The following is a 20336-nucleotide window of genomic DNA, read 5'->3' on the forward strand; positions in this document are numbered from 1 at the left end:
TCCTCGGGGACCGCTTTGCTTCCGCTCTGCCGAGCTCTGGGAAGCTGTTCTTTTCCCATGCCTGGCTCCTTATTGGGGTAAAGGTCTGTGAATTCTGCATAAATATTTACCATAGCCCAGCCCAAGCAGCTGAGAGCTGCGATGCTGGTGTTGAACAAGAAGAGCTCTGCTCCTGTTGCTTGCGGGGTGTGTGGTTTGTATATGCGCGAGAAGTTCCTTAATCAATAGAGGGAGGCAGGAGGGACCAAAATTGAGATACGATGGAACAAAGAGATTGGAAAATTTCGGTGAGCGGAACCTGAAATGAACAGAAGTGATATTTTAGAATAGAAGCGCTCGTTTAACTTAACTGTCTTATGTTTTATTATGTTTATTGTTTCTAGAAGGACAAAGCAATCTGGCTAAACGAGGAGGCGTTATCTACTTCTTTTACCATCTTTGCTGCGTTCTTAGGAGAGGTATTTTAATGATGTACAAAGTGACATCTCTTTTACCTGTTTTCTTTGCATATCCTCTGATTCTGTGTAAAAATACCTGTAGATTTAAAACAGTGCTATTACATTTACAGTCCTATCTTAGCTACCTCTAATTTCTTCTCCCAAGCTGTTACTCAGACTCTTTCTCCCTCTGGTCAAAGATTGATTGATTTATTTTCCTGCCAATGGTTTTCTTCTTATGAGCGAACACCAAGGGAAGGAAATGTGGGAGCTCAGAGTAGGAAGCAAGATCTAAGCTTCCATTCCTGAACCTTTCTTGTTGTTCCCCCGTTTCCTGGCAGCTGCATCGCTCTGGACTCAAAAGGAATGCATTGTGGCGCTTTTTCCCGAAAGCTGTAGATAAATATAAATACAAATTAATACTCCAAACTTCTGTTTATTATGTGGATAAGCAAAGAACCGCAGCCAACAGCAAAGTCTGTTTAGTTCTGCAATGATCATAGTGAATAATAATCCTGTTAAAAATGAGTTATTCATATATTTATCTCAAGTCCCTACGCCATGTCACCTCTGTGATATTTTGAGCCTGGACTTAAGAGGCTTCAAAAGGCGGTTTAGGAAGCAACGTTCTTTCAGAATTCGGTGTTCAGATTGTTTCTTGGTACAAACGCGTTTCTTGGTGCCAGTAAGGGAGTTTTTATGTTCAAGGGGATTGGAAACGTCCCTTCCGAGGTAAAGACAGCGCAGCCTGGAAGCATTTTGCTGTCACATTCCTCTGTCTGTTCAGTGACCCGAATGGTTTCAAATTAAATATTTCATAGGCAGATTTCAAAAAGCAAGAGGATATCAAAATAACACTCCACAGTGTTGTCCATACGGTCGTAAAGCAACTTACGCATCTTCAACTCGCGGTGTTTCCCTGCAGTGGGGTGGTATTAGCAGAGGGTAAACTGAGGTGTGCAGACTTGGTTTTAAAATGCAAGCCGGGTTTAAAAATAGTTCTGACAGCCGCTGCTGAGCCATAAAGAGGCTGTTTTGTGCACGTGATTCTCAGCCGGGCGCGAATGAAGTGGATGTGAAGCTCCGCTCTGGGATTCGCAGCGACTGTTCCGCAACTCTTTGTGATTCCGCATTCGCTCCAAAAACCATATTGCTCATTTTGTACTGTGCTTCGGGTCACACTCTGCAAGCCGGTGAGTGCCAGAGCCTGTGAACTGGGCTTTCATCCCCTTCCCCCATTCACCATTTTGTCGTTGCGAGCTGACATTTTCTGATTTGCGACAATCCGAGGAAACGAAGAGCCGGATGCGAACCGATGAAATACAGCTCGCTACTGCTTAAACCAGGATAATGCATGGAAAATACATGCAATGGTTGCATGCTCAGGACCGGGGGGTGGATGGATGGGGTTGGTTTCTTTGGCGTCCTGTCTGCTGGGTAATTGTAGCCTTGATGCAGCTGTGGCTTGGAGAGATTATATTTGGAAGCAGCGTTGGACCGGGGTTGTGGTGAGCGCAGCCTAAAAACGTGGTCATGAGAACCGAGGAAATGCAAAAGAAAGTAACTAGTTTCATCTGTTTTAATAAGCCCCGCGATTTGGGCAAGATGGGGGATTTAATTAGGGGTGGTAATTCCAGTCGAATCGGCAACAATGATTTTGGTGGGATTAGATGTTTTTATGGTGAAGAGGAAAGCGGAGATTGCAGTGCTGGTTCATGCGGAGCCTGGGGCACGGCCGGGAGATTTACATTAATCAAATGCAAACAGACAGCGTAGCGTGAAGAAATTTCTGTGCTGCTCACCAAGTTAATTAGGTTATTGGGGCAGAAGAAGAAAACAGCCCCTTCGCCCTCCCATCCCGCTTCCCCGGGTCACAGAGCCCCCGCAAACCAGATACATGACGTGGGTTGAAATAAAACCTCCCTGCTCTACGCTGAGTCTTTGTTTGCGATGCAGTTTATTGGAGCAGCGATTTGATTTAACGACGTGCACGTAGATATAGAGAGAGACATATAACAAACGTATAGAGCTGGTGGTGGGAGGGGAGAGGTGGAGTTTCTTCCCTCCCCTCGAGTGGTCTGGAATTGAGCGGATGCTCCTCAAGGATATCGGATAAGCATAAAAAGGCCAGAAAAGCAGCAGTTTGTGCTGCTCGGAGGGGACTCGGTGCCAGCGACACCCCTGCGGTTATCGGGGACCCGCTGTTGTGAAACAGGTAATTCTGAAAGGCTTTGTTCTTATTCCTCCATACCAGAATATACTGAGAGATGAGAAAAGCAGATCCTTGAATGCAGAGGAGGGAGAAAGGGGTTTTCTCTATCTGTTCTGGAGAGGTTTGGTTTTTAGCAGCAAACCTTAGTTCCTCTTGTGTTTTCATGGTGAAAATGGCCAATTAAATCAAGAAATCCCACGTCTCAGCTCAGAACAAAGGTTTGGACAGCCGGGGAAGCTGCTTTAGGTGGAGACACCGGCAGCACAACCTTCTCTACATTCCCCAACGCTGAATTACATCCCAGCACATCATTTTGCAGCCTGAATGTGATTTTTTGCTAAGCCTTATGCATGTTGACGTCAAATTCGCTATTGGTGTCCAAGAAACGGTTTTTAGGTGTTTGTGGGGTTATTTTCCGCTGATGTTTTAATTATTTTATTTTATTTTATTATAAGAGGCTATAAAACCAAAGCAAATTGCATCAGTAGTGTTGTCAGCACAGAACAGAGCCAGAGTTAACGCAGCGAGCACCAAAAGGCTTCTCTCCATTTGTGATAATTTCTGCTAATGCATTTGGTGTAGAAGGGCTGAGAGATGCTGATCAGTGCTGGGGATTTATTTTTTGCTTATATATATACAAATATATCTCTAAAAAGCCTGAGCGGACATGCTGTAAAGTGGTTATTTGTCTCTGTAGACAGATGCTCATTTTGCGTGAAGAGGTAAATCCCCAAAATACAGGGGGAAAATCTCTAAGTTATTGCAAGCTGTGCTGGAAATGCTTTTCCTTTGCTTGTATTTTTATTGATTTTAAGAGACTCAGAGGAAAACACCAATACAAACCCATCCAGAGGCCTGTTAATAGCGTATTTAACTGGCGTTCTGCTCCCAGCACCGTGAGCCATTCTACACGTGCTGGTTTCTTCTCTCCCATTTTGCAGTAGCAGCAGCAGGGCTGGATGTTGCTGTGAGGTGCTGATCCCGCGTTCTGCTCCGCTCTTTCCAGTTGGATTTATCCCGTAATTCAGATGACATGAGTACCCGTGTGAATGTTTCCATTGCGCATCGTTTGTGTTCTATAGGAGGCAGTCGGTTTACACATCACACAAGTCTCTTTTCCTTGGGCCGTATAAATAACTAAGACCTCATTAACTCCAGCGTTGCTGATCTCTCCATAGTCCACCTCACATCATGTATTGTTTGTAAATTCTGACAAGCTGGGATGTCCGGTTGAGAGTTTTTCCATGGATACCTCTTGGTGTTGGAGTAAGTACAGCAAAACCTTCCTATTAGTTCCATATCTTTAATTTAGCCTTAAATACTTTACATTTCTGCCGCCCTCGGTCTTTTGAGGTGGAATCAGCTCCAGCGGGACCTGGAGCTGATAACACATTAAGCAACAACATGGTGACGTTTTCTTGGTCCTCTCTGTAAAATACTCTATGCATCCAGTTTTCCTCCTTTGCCTTTGGGTAGTTTGCAGTGTATCAGCTCTAAATTAGTTTATTGCAGCCGGCGAGTATATAGAAGCTTTGCAAAGGTGGTGAGGGTGGATGTTGTCTGCACGTCCCATGCGGAATGGGTGTAATTGGAGCAAATGACTGGATGGGAAAGGCTGAAAATGCGTCTTTAATTGATTGTCTGCTCGGCTTTGAACTGCTAAATTCCTGATGAGCAAGTCTTGGCGTACATTTCTAGACCAGTAAATGTGTATTAACCTTTAAAACAAGCCAACAGGAGAGCTGAAGGAACTGGAAATGAAGACAAGGTGCCTTTCTTGGAGGAAAGTGTTTTAGTCATAGGGGTAATTTCATTAAGTTTCATGTTGTGCAGTAGGTCAGACAAGCTGGTGATACCTTTGGAATACAGAGATCCGTGGGTGAGGGTGCTGCTGAGCCCTGTCCTGTGCTCATGTGTTCAAATTGCAGTAGCACATGTATCACGGTAAATCTACAGTGAGATATTCAGTCACTGTGCTGGGGATCAGAACAGCTCAGCCGTGGTGGTTCTTGAAAATAGTAAATATGCCCTAATGTGGGTGCTTTCTTACCGGTGTCTATTGCCTGAACTACGTTAATTAGTGAAAAGCCATAGATTGCGGTGTTCTGTGCTCCCTTCGCCAACCAGAAATGGGAACTTTGCGCCAAAAATATGAACAGAACACAAAGAGAAGTCTTTATAAAACAGGTTACAAGGACATGGAGATTTTGCTGGAATTCCGTGGAATTTGCTGGTGGCCCAGGTGGTTTGTCCCCCCAGATGAACCCTGGGAAACGCTCCTTTGCAGATATGAGCAGCTCTGAAAGCAGCTTGAACCACGTCCGACAAACCCTCAAAACACAATTACAACACGAGCAACGTGCGTTATTTGTGTTCTGTCCCAGTGCCCACGTTTGGTTTGTTCCTCTGCTCCTGCCCCAATGCAGAGCCATTCAGCAATAGGGTCAAACGCGGCTCTGAACCTCGCACGTGCATTTGCAAAAATGCAAATCAAAATAAAATGTAAAACCTCCCAGCAGCATACTTTGAACAGCTTTTTGCTTGTATGTTCAAAAACTGTAACGCATATGTAATAATGATGTGAACATAAGCAATGCAAGAGCATCCGGAGCACTCGTGGAGGATGATCCCCAGTGCTGATAAAATAATGATGTTTAACAGTAGAATTTGACTGTGCTGCGAGGTTTATTTCTTCATTTCAGCACAGTGCTGACGACAGATTGAAATGCAAGGTGCAAACGGGCCCTTTTCCCCGTCAAACTTTCAAATGGGAAGGGTTTCTATCTCTCGACGGACGGTCACGTTTGGAAAGGGTCGAAGGAAAGCGTCTCTGGAGCAGTTTCGCCCACAGTCCGATCATTCAGCCCCGGCTGTTTTCCATGACACGAGCAACTCGGGCTTTTCCAAGAGCTGATGTCAGGGGTTTGGTGCAGAAAGAGCCGCATTGACGGGAGGGGAAGGAGGATTCCCCAGCGCCGCTCAATGTGGCCTTTGTGCGGCCCGGCCAGCACTGCGAGTCCCCGAGAGCTCCACAAAGAGCGGGGGACGCACATTTCCAGCAGCTCGGCCATCCTGACCGGCTTCCAGGGCTCAGAACCACCAGACTTCCAGCCTCTTGAGACAAGGACGCCTATTGTTGAACAGCTCTACAGCGGGGCAGGAGCAGAGAAACCAATTACAACCGGGGAGAGAATGCAAATCAATTGAGTTGCTCATGTTGCCCGAACGCTGCCTGATTCAGCCTAAAAATCCGGATTCTGTGTTGCCCACAGGACGCAGGTCAGAGCAGGATGAACCCTGTTCAGAAACCGATGGACAACAGAGGTTGCCAAATCTCAGGTGGTTTCCTGCAAGCTTCCCAGTGTGATGGGATACACGGTACTAAACTCATCAGCTTCCAGCTCCGGGAAAGAAAAACTGACAGCTTGGAAATGGAAAAAAATCAATTAATTCAATAGAAAAAGGCCAAGTGTCTTTTCTACGACAACATTCGGAAAACATTCTCATAACCAACATTTCAGCAAGAGTAGAAACCTCCACGATTTCTTCTTTTTCTGCAGCTCTTATTGCTCAACCAGCTCAACACAACTGAGCAGGTACGGGAGGAAGGTCAGGCCTTGTCATTTCCAAAGTGATGACCTGTTTTTCTCCATTATTTCTTTCTCTTTAAGTCAGCTATATACAAATATTCCCAGGTGCAGAGCTCAAGCTTCCCTGAAGCAAAGAAAAGCAGCTGAAATACAAATATACCCAGTTTGGCCGTGCCGATTCTTTTCTATGTGTGTTCCGATTCTCTCATTTCTTTTCAAACCATTTTAAGTCGCGCACAGGCTGCTCCTCTAGAAAAGGATCAAACTCACGCAGACGGGGAGTGGCTGCTCGAAATTAACCCGCCTCCCCAACCCGGCTAATTACAGGGAAATGAAACGTTTGCTTTACTTGCCAATAATTGCAACCCAGAACTGGAGGCAGCACCAACTCCCACAGCGCGGCTGGCAAAGCTTTCTAGTTAAACACCACAGAATCACAGCAAACAGGCAACGGAACCCCATTTTCTGATCCCAATTATCCAGCTCTAATTGTTGCAAATGTACATGCGAGGTTTTAGGGCAAATCCAAGATTGAAGTTGCTGGGAATATGGGCATTCTTGATGTTATCAGCGCTGGGGAACACTGGGGATCATCCTCCATAAGCGCTCTGGATGCTCTCGCGTTGCTTATATTCACGTCATTATTACACACGCATTACAATTTTTGAGAATTTTGACATCTATACTAAGAAATAATTGATGATGATGGTTATAATCGTTTAGTTTCTTACAATACACCTATTAATTATTAAATATAAGCTCAGCACTCTGCTTCTGAACAATGTGTCACTCGATCTTCTCTCTCCCTCTCGTCCTGCAGAAGGATCTAAAATTTGGACAATACCCCCTCATTTTGCAGGAGGTCAGAAAGCATCGATCATGTCAATTGGTTAACGATGGGTTTGCCTTTTATAACTTAATCACAGCGTACACGAATTTGGCAGCTTCTCTTCAATTCAGTGAGGTTTTTTTGAGGAAGAAACCCGTGGTTTCCTGAGTCCTTTGATACAGGGAAAAGATGACACGGCGTAAAGATGTTCTTTAAGTAAGGGAAATAGACTCTGTGTTGAATCAGTGTTGTCCACGGAATGTCTGCTGTGGCCGCAGCTGTTTGTGGGCAGCCCAGTGACACGGAGGCTCCTTTCTGTGTTTTTCTTGGTCACGAACTGTCACCGTTTAATTGCAGGGTGACAATAAACGGTGGCAGATGCTCCCTGTCAACCCCCTGCTCCTCCTCTCCCCACTAAGGAAAAGCCATAGGAGCAAAAGAGAGACAGTTGGAAAAAAGTTAAACACGCTTTTCGAATAAAATAGAGAAAATAATAGAAAATATACCAATCAAATCCTCAATTTCCCAGCAGCTGCAGGGCGGGCACCCGGAAGACCTGGGCTGGATGTGCAGCAAACGAACTGGAGTCAGGGATGCAGGGTCCTTTGGGATGCCGGCCATGGTCGAATAGAGCGAGACCCTCACGATCTCCCAGTTTCACATGACGTGGATGGGATGGAATAATTAGTTGGTCAGAGATGCGCGTTCTTACCAGCGACCTTGTGTTCCAGCGCTACGTCTGTCCACAAAAACACGCGGCCAACTCCAGGGAAGGGCGGTTACCTAGAGCTGAGCTGAAAGGAAAATGCACTAAAAGAGAAACTGGTCTTTTTAACAAAACCAGGGCACCAACACTCGCCGGATCTGTGTTTATCCGCCTGTCATTTGCTATCTCGCCAGTTCTTTTCCTGTACAGAACGTTTCTACCCCTTTTTGTTGTGGCAGAAAACTGCCTTTAGCTCTATATTAAGGTCACGCTGGTGCTGCTTTTTGTTCCTTTAAGCCCAGCAAAAAACTGCTCCAGTGCACATCGACATCTGCAAATTGGGAAAATAAACAGACATTATTTTGCCTTCATTTCTTCCCATGTTTTTCAAGATGCAATTGCGTATCTGCATTTAAGACATCCACGTTTGCTATGCTTACTTAAACCTAATGGATTGTGTAGATCAGAATTCGAGGTGACGTGGTTTTCCTCTCCTCCTTCTAACGTGTGGAAAAGATGCCACAAGTGAACCTGTATAATTTCTTCCCCGGGTTTGGGGTGATCGGGTGTTTACAGAATTTAGAATTCCATACGAGTTTGCCTGTAACGAGCAACATCTTATTTAAATGAAACTAATAAAGCAATGAAGCGGCTTCGAATGCAACTGTTCATCTCCTAATTAAAGATCAGTTCTGTCAAGCAAGCAGTTTTTGGCTGTTGCCGTTTGTATGGGTTTCACAATATTTCTTACTCATCTCGGCACAAGTTGTAGTAATTTAGACTCGCGTCGCGCAAACACAAACTTAATTCCAGACGTGTGCGTTTTGCTGCTGAAGTCAAGGGAACTAAAGTTAGGCACATGAATAAGTATTTCCAAGGTTGGGGCTCTTGTCTGAATCTAAATATTTGTGTCTTTGATCAGTTTTTGAGATAGCAGATACGTGAATTCTAGTAATATTTTAGTATGGGAGAGAAAGAAACCCCAGCATGGTAATGTGAACACTGCGCTATTTCTGGTCGGATATATTTTCAGCCTCCCGGGCTGCAATGGAATGCTTTGTACTGTTGGAAGCTGCGAACCCTTCCTTGCTCTGGTCTTTTGGCACATTAGGTCTTAAAACTCCCTTTTTCTGCGTTGGTTTCAAGGTAGTTCAGTACTGGGTGGTACCTGCATGCGTGAGCTAAACTGGAGAAGAATGAGAGCAGCGTAGGGAAAGGGAGCTGGGGGTCCTGGGGACAGCAGGGTGACCATGAGCCAGCACTGGGCCCTTGTGGCCAGGAAGCCAATGGGACCTGGGGTGGGTTAGAAGGGGGTGGTCAGTAGGTCAGAGAGGTTCTCCTGCCCCTCTGCTCTGCCCTGGGGAGACCACACCTGGAATCTTGTGTCCAGCTGTGGCCCCTCAGTTCCAGCAGGACAGGGAACTGCTGCAGAGAGTCCAGCGCAGCCACCAAGATGCTGCAGGGAGTGGAGCATCTCCCGTGTGAGGAAAGGCTGAGGGAGCTGGGGCTCTGGAGCTGGACAAGAGGACACTGAGGGGGGACTCATTGCTGGGGATCAAGATGGAAAGGGGCAGTGTCAGGAGGATGGAGCCAGGCTCTGCTGGTGACAACCAGGGACAGGACAAGGGGCAATGGGTGCAAACGGGAACACAGGAGGTTCCAGTGAAAGAGGAGAAGCAACTTGTTGGGGTGAGGGTGGCAGAGCCTGGCCCAGGCTGCCCAGGGGGTTGTGGAGTCTCCTTCTGTGCAGACATTCCAACCCGCCTGGACACCTTCCTGTGTAACCTCATCTGGGTGTTCCTGCTCCATGGGGGGATTGCACTGGATGAGCTTTCCAGGGCCCTTCAACCCCTGACACTCTGGGGTTCTGTGATTCTGTGAGTTTTAATCCTCAGTGTTAATAGTTGCAGGTGTGTTTTTCTCACTTGGCTTTACAGTAATTAGATTTTCCTAATGCGGCATGACTAACAAGACATACTTCTACTAATTTGATGCATTTAAATTATTCGACCCAGTATTTTAAAAACAAAATGTGACTTGGCTTTTAATTGTTCTTGGTATTTGGACAGGTGGAGCAACTCGTTTGAAAATGTGCTGATGTTTGTTGGTTATCAGACAAAATGTCTACGGGGTTTTAGCTTGTAGCCTAAACTTTGAAAGGTAGATTTGGAATTAAGTCTCCAGCTGTTCACCGCACCCCGCTGTGCGTCCTGTTTACAATAGGAGCTGAAATACATTTTGTATGTTATATAACATATATATATGTATACTATAACACAGTGAGGGGCTTTTCAGTATACTTTCAAACTTAATACTGTTTCAAAGTGAAGTTGGACTGAAATGCAAGTAGTTGCTGTTTGGGAGCCTATTGGTGATACTCCATTTATCCACTTGTCCTCTGCTGTAGTATCCAAGTGTTGTCGTGCTTGAGCTGAAGAATGTCTTCAGCAAATCAAGAAGTGCTGCGTGCTATTCAGGTAGGAAACTGGGGAAAGAGGAGGAACTTCTGCACCGAGAGCTCCTGACCAGCACGGCCGTTAAATCACAGCTGTGGCTTTAGCTCAGCTGACTTCTCGTCTCTGGATGAGAAGGGGGTGGTCAGTAAGTCAGAGAGGTTCTCCTGCCCCTCTGCTCTGCCCTTGATTAAAGGGTTTAGTTCAGATACTATCAGGATATGCTTGGGGAACATATATATATTATATATATACAGCCATACCACTCTGAGAACACCCAATCTCATCTGATCTCGGAAGCTAAGCAGGGTCGGGCCCGGTCAGTACTTGGATGGGAGACCAGCTGAGAATAGCGGGTGCTGTGAGCTGAGCCAGCACTGGGCCCTTGTGGCCAGGAAGCCAATGGGACCTGGGGTGGGTTAGAAGGGGCTGGTCAGTAGGTCAGAGAGGTTCATTCCTGGTGATCAATATGTAAAGGGGCAGTGTCAGGAGGATGGAGCCAGGCTCTGCTGGTGACAACCAGGGACAGGACAAGGGGCAATGGGTGCAAACGGGAACACAGGAGGTTCCAGTGAAAGAGGAGAAGCAACTTGTTGGGGTGAGGGTGGCAGAGCCTGGCCCAGGCTGCCCAGGGGGTTGTGGAGTCTCCTTCTGTGCAGACATTCCAACCCGCCTGGACACCTTCCTGTGTAACCTCATCTGAGTGTTCCTGCTCCATGGGGGGATTGCACTGGATGAGCTTTCCAGGGCCCTTCCAGCCCCTGGCACTCTGGGATTCTATGAGGATTCTTGCGAGTTCTCTCCGTTTGCACTGAAGGGCTTTTCCTGCAGCTCTTGGTGCAGTTCTGGTCTCAGACTGGGAAGCTGAGGGACTTTGGATCCCACTCAGAACTTCTGCGCTCACCATTTGTGCCCAAGCACAGGAAGAGCTCCGGGTGATTTCAGTGCCATTTTACATGCAAAAAACTTTAAGTTTCTCTTTCTAAATAACATCTTAAGTAGAAAGGTTTTATACAACTCTCCAGACCTCTAAAATACAACATTCGCACTTCATCCTTGAATACATAATAAATAGCTTGAATTCAACCAAAATAGTATGACAGGGAACTGATTTAGTGTTGTTCCTGAGTGGCTTCTTTTGCTGCAGGAGCATAAGCCCAGAGTTGTGGGTGCCAGTTTCCCAGTTTTATAAGCCCCACATCTTTTCCTTGCTGAAAACAATGCACAGACACTCCTCCCTTTAGCTGTGGGTTTGTGTTACCTATGTGAACTGTATGTAATAATATTTGAAACAGTTAATATAATTTCAGCTTAACTTTGTTGCTGGATTTGAGAGTACAGATTCTGCTCCTGTTCTCGGTTCTGTTTGAAACCTTAAGCATACTGATATAATTCTTTGTCTAGTTCAGTTAGCTGCAAATGGTCTAATAATTGGCTGAAGTGGAAGACTGAAAAGGACTTGCTCTCTCAAAGGCATTATAGGACTATAAAATAACTTTATTTAAGTATCAGTGTTGATATCAAACAGAATATTGAGAATCACAAGTTGATTAAACTGATGTTCTTTCTTCTTTTCAGGTTTCCTCTCAAAAAACCTACAAGGTGAGTTCCTGAAGTTTGACTCTTTATCGCAAATTGTCATCCATCGTTTCCAAAGGAGGAAAAAAGGAAAGGAAAAAGGAAATTAAAAATCCCTTTGCTATGCTACACCTTTCATTTGTGCATGCAAAGATATTCAAGGTGTGCTGGCAGAAGGCGTGGAGTTAACATTTCGGGTTGTTTTTTTCAGTTTTATGTAGCTTGCGTTTATTTTGATGTTAAAATAAATAATCAGGACGCTGTGCTTTGGTTTGGCAGACACGGCAGCATTTTGAGCAGAGAGTCTCCAGCCGACAAGAAGCAGAAGGTCGAACGCTGCAGCAGCACCCACGACTTCGATCCGACAGGTAAACCCACATTTCCATTCAAAAAGTACCGGGGAATGGAATAAAAATGGTTTGAATGTGGTTTCCAGAGTTGCGTTTGCAAAGGTTTTTTGAAACAGACACGGGCTCCTTTGAAACCTGCTGTTAAAATAAACCCAGATTGGTGGTACCAGTGCATAGTTGTAACCAGCTCCTCTGTCAGGATAGTCAGTTTGAAATTCCAGTAGGGAAGTAGTGGAATTAGTTGTGAGTAGTTTGTTTTAGTTGAAGTGTGAAATTTGAGGTGTTACAGGCTGGTGTTCCTTGTTGGGGTTTTTTTGGGGGGAGGGTTAGTGGATTTTGCTCCATCTCTATCAGTTGTAAAGTGAATTTGTATTTTCTAACACGATGTATTTCTAGATGTCTATTTTTAAAGGATAGACTGGCTGGTTTTTAACCATCCCGGAGGTTCGGTGTGTGTGGGTTTGGTCTGTGCCTCCCGCTGCTCAGTCCCGTCCTCCCCCTGGGCTTGTGGAGAGATGGGACTCGAATGGAAGGTGGTAGAACTCGTAGAATGTGTTTTGTGCACAAGACATCTGAGGCTGGTGTCTCTAATCCGTCCCGGTTGTTACGCTTTCTGCCACTAGCTGCGCGACTCCTTCCTGGTGCGCACAAAGTACATTAAAATGAGCTTTTAACGTTGGTTTTAAAACTCGCGAGGGAGAAAACCTGAATTAGCGCTTGCCATCTTTCCTTTGTCCTTGCGAGCAGGTAACGTCAAGTTACTGCAGGTTGGAGTAGGCCAAGGGGGGGTGTTGGTTTTGTAGAAGGGATTTGTTTTCTTGAGAAGCAAACTTGAGGAGTCCTCTGGTGTTAATTTGGTGCGAGTTGTGCCAATTTTGAGCACTGTTATCGTGCTTCTGAGAGCCAAACTCTGTCCTGTAACCTTCATAGAACCCTTTTCTTTTTAAGGGCTGAGTTCAGAATGGTGTGTGTGTGTTGATTACTCACTCTGGAGATAAACACAACCGGAGTTTTGATGCCTTTTTATCCAGAATTCATTGCACAGAACTTCTTTTATTGTGTCTTAGATTCTGTAACAGATTCTTTGTGGTGTTCCCTATGTCTTCGTGCTCGTATTATTCACCCCTTACTCCAAGCGTCCCGCCTACGTTTTGTTCACATCTTATTTGTGTTCTGCACGATTTAACCTAATAAATCAGTCTGTGTTTTTCATGAAGTTTGTGGGTTTTTTTGTCACATTTGGTCTCCATATTTTCTCTATTTCTCTCTCCTTCTCTCCTGCTCTCGTGCAGATAGCTCCTCCAAGAAGACAAAGTCTAGTTCGGAGGAGGGTAGATCCGAGACGTATGGTAAGCTAAAGCAGCCTCTGCAGCCGCTCCGTGTCTCTGTCCGCGCACCCCAGGCTTTCATTTCTCCTTCCCGTGATCCGCATGGTTGGCTCTGCAGCAGGGAAAATGGGTTTATTGCTTCAGTAGTCCCTGTAGTGGCTGCAAACTAACCCGTAGCTGGCAAGCGGAGGCTGTCGCCTGCATTCTGCTGGTATCTATCAGGAAAACTTGCACCACGGAGTATTGTTGGTGTTGTACGAGGGCTCCAGAAGTAGAAAAATCTGCGTCTTGCTTTTACTGCGGAGGTTGATGTGGATGAGCCAGCGATTCATCTTCTTGCGTTATTTGTGGAGTATCTCGTGCTTTCGTATTTCACAGAAGTGGAGAAAAGTATCTGTAAATAACACAGAATAGTTTGGGAACTTAGTTTTGAAACCACCTGTGTAGTGCAGAACGGTGCTGTCGTAGCTCTGGTTGTAAGGAACATGAAAAAGGAAGGAAAAGGCAAACCGAACAACCCAAACAACACCAACCCTGACAAGTTCCTTCTAAACCAAAAGCGCTTGAGTTCATGTGGTTCGGGGAAATGTGATCTGTTCCTGCTGTGAAAACGAGATCTCACCTTTCCCAGAGGTTGGGGTCACACTGTATAACATGACAGTCGTGTTCCCCAGAACCATCAACAGGTTTTGCCTCGAGCTGCTTCAGTAGAGCTGGAAAACTGTCCTGGGGAGGCTTGTTTGGCTTCCTCCCATGTCAGAAAGGGAAACGCTCTGCTTGAAAAGCATCTGTTTTGCGCTGATGCTTCTGCTGAGCTTGTGTTTGAAGCCTTGACCCTTCCCTTGCCAAAGAGATGCCGGTTGGTGGCGGGTTCAGTGGATCCGCACGTCTTGAACCTGCGTTTTGCCTCACACTGCTTAACCATAATACATGGGAGGTGCCGTCAAGCTCTCGTGGGTTAATGACAGGAAACATGTGGTGTGTGCGATGGAATGTCTCTGTGTTTATCCTTCTCAGCCCGCACAGTGTCCTGGTTTTTCACATAGGGCAGAAAGAAACATGACTTCCTAACACAAGGCCGACGCTTCCTGCAGATGCTCCGGCCCCGTCCAGTATCTCTGGGAGCAGTTTCCACTCGTCCTTCCTTTCCAGTGGCCTTTGCTGGGCTGGGCCTTGCCCCGGCCTGTGTCTGTCCCCTCTGCTCTCCCCGCTTCTGTGCTGTGTGTGGAGAACTCGCTGTTTGCTTTGGACGGGGCCAAACTATTTAAAAAGCTACAAGGAGAAATGCTCGACTGATATTTGTCTGGCCGGTGACTGGACGTTAACCGGCTCGCCATTGGAGATGAATCATAGAAACATCCTGAATGGCAGCAAGAGGAGGAGGTGTGGACTTTGTGGATGTGTTTGCTCTCACCTCTTGAAATTCTTAATTAAGGAGCAAGAGGCCAGAACTTGTTGAAGTGTATGAGTGACCGGGGGGAGAAATCATTGGGATAGACAGAAGCTGATTTATAGTGATGTGAAAGTTAGAGTAGGGTGTTTTCTTCCATCCATCAATCATCTCATAGCTGTGTATTCCACAAAATACAGCTGATCAGGAGAGAGATTTCATGTCGTTTCAGATACACCATAATTTACAAATCAATGCCACAACCTCCCACAATACCTGTTTCTGGAAGAAGAATTCTTGTCTCTTAAATAAACTTAAAATTGATATTAACTTTCGGGGTGGTAGGTGAGATACCAGCTGCTCTTCCCTTCTCTCCGCCACTTGGTTGCATTTCAAAAATATCTTCCTTTATATTTAGAAATGATCCGTTTCTGGCCCAAATATTAGACGAGACTGTACACATAATCTTTCACATACTTAATGTGAATGGTCTTGTTTTCTGAATGGTACTCAGTGCCATTATTATTGCACTCATTGCTCTGACTTGACGTGACTTCTGTTACCAGGTGAATCCAGAGAATGCCGTTAATGCGGCATTTGGGATGAAGATCTTGGTGATGCCAATAAGCAGATTTCAAACTGAATGTGTTTTCCTTAAAGAACAAAAGTGAGCAAATGGCAGATTTGAGGAGCTTCTTTGTTATATTTTCTTCACAGAGAGCACTTGAAGGTGACTTAGTCTACCTGTTCAGAACTATCAAAGCTGATCTGGCTCTGTAGGTGGTATCTTCAGAAAACCTTTGCATAATTGCGTTAAAATCAATATAAAGCTGCTGTGTGTCTCGGTCAAGCACAATATCTGTGAGCTGGCCTCGCTCGGCCTCATTCCAGGCTTTTACATTGAGTTAGGAGAAGGATTAAGCCCCTGCTTCTTGTCTGAAGGGAATAAACACAGGGAAATACCTGTTATGGAGTAATTCGGGTTTGAATTGTCCTAATTTTAGTTTCCTTGAAAATTTCCTTGAAAATTAAAGCTTGGTCTTGGTGAGATGGAGACTTGTGGTGTGAAACGGTTTGAGTTGGTTATTCTTGGAACCCGAGTTGTACTCGGCTTGTGTTCCGTGTCCTGCAGCATTTCCTCTGCTTTGCACCAGGGTCAGTCCGGGATCCAAGTGTTATTAGTTCTGGAAAAGAAAGAAATTCGGCTAAAGAACCACATGGCGCCTTCAAACAAGGCCCGTTGGGATGGGTTAGTGTGTTACTCATAAAACCTGTAGGTCCGGCGGCGGGTTGGGGACGAGTTTAGGTGGAATAGCGCATGTTCTGTTCCCACACCTCACCCCGGGGCCTCATTCTTGTGAAGTGAGACTTGGAGAAGCTCCGTCACGCAGAGAAACAGGAGCTGCGAAAGGGAGAGGCGTGTTCTTTCACTTCATTTTATAAATACGGTGCGAAAAGTGGGTTCTTTCCTCTTTTCTGCTTTCCCCTCGCACCCATTCCATCCACTCGCTTCAGATCGTTACACAGAGCATCGTTTGCTTCTGCTTTATAGGAGTTACAGGGTTAGACAGAAGTGCTGGAGTTCAACCTTTTCCACTGCTCCCACCCCCATTTTTCATACAGAGGGTGACCGGACAGGCAGTATTTGCACTTAGAGCTGCTGCAGGGAAGCGAGAGGAGTCATTGAACACACAGGTCTTGTCCTTCCTCACTGTCCTGGCTCTGTGCAACATCCTCATCTGGAACAGAAGGTGCCTCGAGGTGGGATCATTGCTGACAGTTGGGAGAACTTTTCCTGATCAATAAACGTGGTTCAGTCCAACCCGCTGATATTTGTCTCGGGGACATGCGGCTTCTTTTGTAGAGCAGCTTGTACAAGTTGTTTGGTGGTTTTGGTGCTGTGGTGGAACACGACAGCCCTCTGCTGTACTTCGAAGAGCTGTTAATACAGACAAAGGGAAGTTGTGCTCGTTGGCACGTGTTTGTAGCTGCTCTTCTCCACAAGCTGCTTGCACCTCCAGTTGCGTGTGACGTGCCGGAGCTGTCTGCATCTCTGCCGCTCTGTATCTCTGTTTTGTGTAACTGAAGCAATAAGCTTGACCTGTCTTGACGTTCCTATCCGCTTCTGGAGCGATGCCTTGTTTCTGTGTCTCATTTATTTCCCGCTCTGTTGTTTTGTACCAGTTTCTTTCAGTGCTCTGTGATTATCTAGGAGGATAAGGCTTTGGACTGATGCCTCGCTTGTGTCTCTGTATTTCTCTCCTCTTTCTCCTGCCCTTTCCCCACCTTTGGTGCGCAGGTCTCGTTCAGCGCTGCGTCGTTATCCAGCGGGATGAAAACGGGTTTGGGCTGACGGTCAGTGGGGACAACCCGGTCTTCGTGCAGTCCGTCAAAGAAGGTAAGAGGAACGTGCTAAATCACAGCAGCCGAGGGGGTTTAATGGGAATCAGTTAAGCACTTACATGACATTGAGGAGAAAAATCCAAATCGCCCTCTTTGGTGTTTGGAAAGTGGCCTCTTGCACCGGAGAGGAAGCAAAAGGCTCCGTGAAACGCGGTGGGGTTGTGGCTTGGTGTATCCACCTCAAAACGAGAACAGAACGAGAGATACTGTGAGATTTTAGTCTGACAGAGACAGAGGAAGCTCGGCCTGGAACTTACAGAGCTTACAGAAGCGCGTAAACCGTTTCTGCTTTGAGTGGTTCTCTGGAAACCGGAACTAAATGACTTCTCGCTTCTCTAGATGGAGCAGCCATGCGGGCTGGAGTGCAGACAGGCGACAGAATTATCAAGGTAAGGGCACTCACATCATCGGAGAAATGGATCCTTTGTGTTCAGCGAGCTCTTTCCACCCAATAATGTCGTCGGTGTGGCTGGTGGGATGTTTGCATCCGCCTGGGGGATGGAGGAGTGGTCCCATTTACCTGTGCAAGCTCACTGCTGTGTGTTAGTGTTGTTGTGGAGATCACTCTCATTTCAGGACTTTATGGGTAAGTTTAGCGTCCTACAAGCTTCAAGTATCAATACCAGAAGTGGTAGGGGAGAGAAGGGACAGAGGGTTATTAATCATTACCTGTAAATAGCGTTCTTGGATGATTGCTTTCCCCCTCACTGCCCCCACATCAGTGTTCTCTTTTAGTCCCCAACAGCCAAGATACCAGGTCAGTAACTAAACTATCTAAACTATTGCTGCACAGTTATGGTTGTGCTCCAGCAGCTGCTGATGCAGATAGAGCTGGAGTTCCAACTGGGCATTTTAATTGATTCATTCAATTAGCCACCCTATTTTTTCTCTGCCCAGCTTGCCTTTGTTTTGGTTGGTTGCTTTGTTTTCTTTGTTACGTGTGTGTCGTTTCCTTTGATCTAAGAGATCAACTGTTAGAAGGATAAATTATCTGTTAGTGTCTTGAAAGACACAGTAATGGGTATGGAGGAGATAAAACGCTGTTCCTCATCGTCCGCGCTCGTTGTGTGGTGTGCGGGGACCTTGGGGTGGAAATCGCAGCTAACCAGTGTTAACGTGCTGCGTCCACAGGTGAACGGAACCCTCGTAACGCACTCAAACCATTTGGAGGTGGTCAAGCTGATCAAGTGTAAGTAAATTCAGGTCGCTGTTATTGTCACTGTGCTCCTTTAAAGCATAAAACACATAATTTTATAGGACCAATGACTGCTGTCATGGAACAAGGGCAAGGTCTAACTGTGCCCTGTGCTGAGAGATAAAGAGTATGCAGGAAACAGTGAAATGAGGGTATATTCATTTTGGTTTTATTTGTGTGGAACAGCTTTTGTAAAAAGAGCAACTGAGTAAATTAGTGTTTTTCTGTTTGAAAAAGAGACAACTAAAGGCTGAATAGAGAGACATCTATAATATTGTGAGTAGAAAGCAGACAGTGAATAGAGATTGATCGTTTGCTGCTTCTTCCAATACAAAGGGGAAAGGGATGGAGAGGGGAAGGAATCAAATGCAATTGCTGGGCCAGGATCAGAGCAAACCTTTGTGCAGTGCTGACTGGTGAGATGTTTCTTCATATATCATGTATTTGAGTCATGTAGCGGTTAAGCTACAAACGACTGTCCAAAGAACTGAATGATGACATGGCTTGAAAGCAACATTGGAGAAATGGCAGAAGAGATTCCATGAGTCCCGTTAAAAACAGAGATCTCTGCTTCAGGACTCGGAAATCGCTCACAGACAAGAGAGGTTGGACCAGATGATCCTTGGGGTCCCTTCCAACCTGCGATTCTGTGATTCTGTTCTGTGATTTTGCAGTTGATCTGTGCTTCTGCCGTTTCTCCTCAGCTTGCTGTTCAGAACCATCAAACCTTGGCTGCGTGTCTTCCCATCTTTCGATTCCACCTTCAGTTCCATAGCTATTAATGCAGATCGCTGTACATTTGCAAAGTGTTTCTGTTTCTGAAGGAAGCACGCTCTTCAGGGGTTTTCTGGTGCAAGGAAGAAGGTGGTAGCGGTTCCTCCCGCCCCAGCAGAGTTTATTTTGTGGTGTGACTGTGTGTACTGTCAATGCGACCTGATTGGATTGCAGATCTGTCAACCAGAGCTGCAGATCTGCGAGTGTGTCTGACGTGGGGCTTGTTCTCCCGCAGCGGGTTCCTATGTAGCTCTCACTGTCCAGGGGCGCCCGCCGGGGTCGCCCCAGATCCCGTTGGCTGATTCCGAGGTGGATCTGGCAGCGTTTGGCCACATGTCTCCCATCATGGCATCTCCCCATTCACCCGGCACGGCGGGAAACGCGGAACGGATCACGAGCCCGGTGCTTATGGGGGTAAGATTTAAAGCTCTCCTTCCAAAGAGTCTAGCAGTGGAATAAACATCATCTATTTGTGTCTTTAATCGTTTTGCTTTTCATGCACAAATCACAAATTAGAATATTTATCCTGTGACCACTTAATCACATTTTGCAAGTAAAAATATCCAGTCCCATCTGAGCTAATACGGTTGAGGGGTTATTCACAGGTTGTCTTTGAGATGCGTGATGTGAGATGATTCATTGTCTGGGCCAAGCCAGTCATGCCGTAACTTCTATTAAAAAGTGGCTTGTAAAGTGTGCAGATGTAGCGAAGAAGAGCAGGAAAAGCAAATAAACGCACACTTTTTCTCTATATTTTTGTTAAATATTGATAGCTATGTTCAAAAGTAGGAAAGAACGCACAAGGCGGGATTTAGGAATTTCGGTGCTGCTTGTAGCACTTTGCAGAGCTCGTGTTTAGCAAGCAGATGAAAAGTGGGCATGTCTATTTTCCTTTTCTTCCCAACTCCACCAAAACACCCAACTCTTAATATCTCTGTATTTTCTAGGAGGAGAATAATATTGTCCACAACCAGAAGGTGGAGATCCTGCGCAAGATGCTGCAGAAGGAGCAGGAGCGGCTGCAGGTACCGGAGCCGCACGAGTTTGAGAGGGGTGGAGCATGATGCACATTCAAAGATGTGAATAAATCC

At 45.9% G+C, this 20336-nt stretch overlaps 1 protein-coding gene across 5 annotated transcripts in view; it reads left to right on the top strand.

Moving 5' to 3' along the window:
- The window catches only part of ARHGEF12 (Rho guanine nucleotide exchange factor 12), a 70019-nt gene that overhangs the window by 15887 nt on the left and 33796 nt on the right, over nt 1-20336 (top strand). For 4 of the 5 annotated variants that reach the window (XR_013923160.1, XM_080357861.1, XM_080357863.1 and 1 more), the window contains exons 2-9: nt 11806-11829; nt 12085-12173; nt 13448-13504; nt 17173-17271; nt 17616-17665; nt 18408-18465; nt 19481-19659; nt 20193-20270. Coding sequence is in view for 4 of the 5 variants with exons in the window: in XM_080357861.1 (XP_080213987.1) it covers nt 11806-11829; nt 12085-12173; nt 13448-13504; nt 17173-17271; nt 17616-17665; nt 18408-18465; nt 19481-19659; nt 20193-20270 (634 nt within the window). In the remaining variant the exon portion in view is untranslated. The remainder of the gene's footprint in view (nt 1-11805; nt 11830-12084; nt 12174-13447; nt 13505-17172; nt 17272-17615; nt 17666-18407; nt 18466-19480; nt 19660-20192; nt 20271-20336) is intronic. The other variant, XM_080357864.1, reaches the window with a different exon arrangement.

Source organism: Nesoenas mayeri (genome assembly GCF_963082525.1).
Source record: "Nesoenas mayeri genome assembly, chromosome: 22".
NCBI classification, from domain to species: domain Eukaryota; kingdom Metazoa; phylum Chordata; class Aves; order Columbiformes; family Columbidae; genus Nesoenas; species Nesoenas mayeri.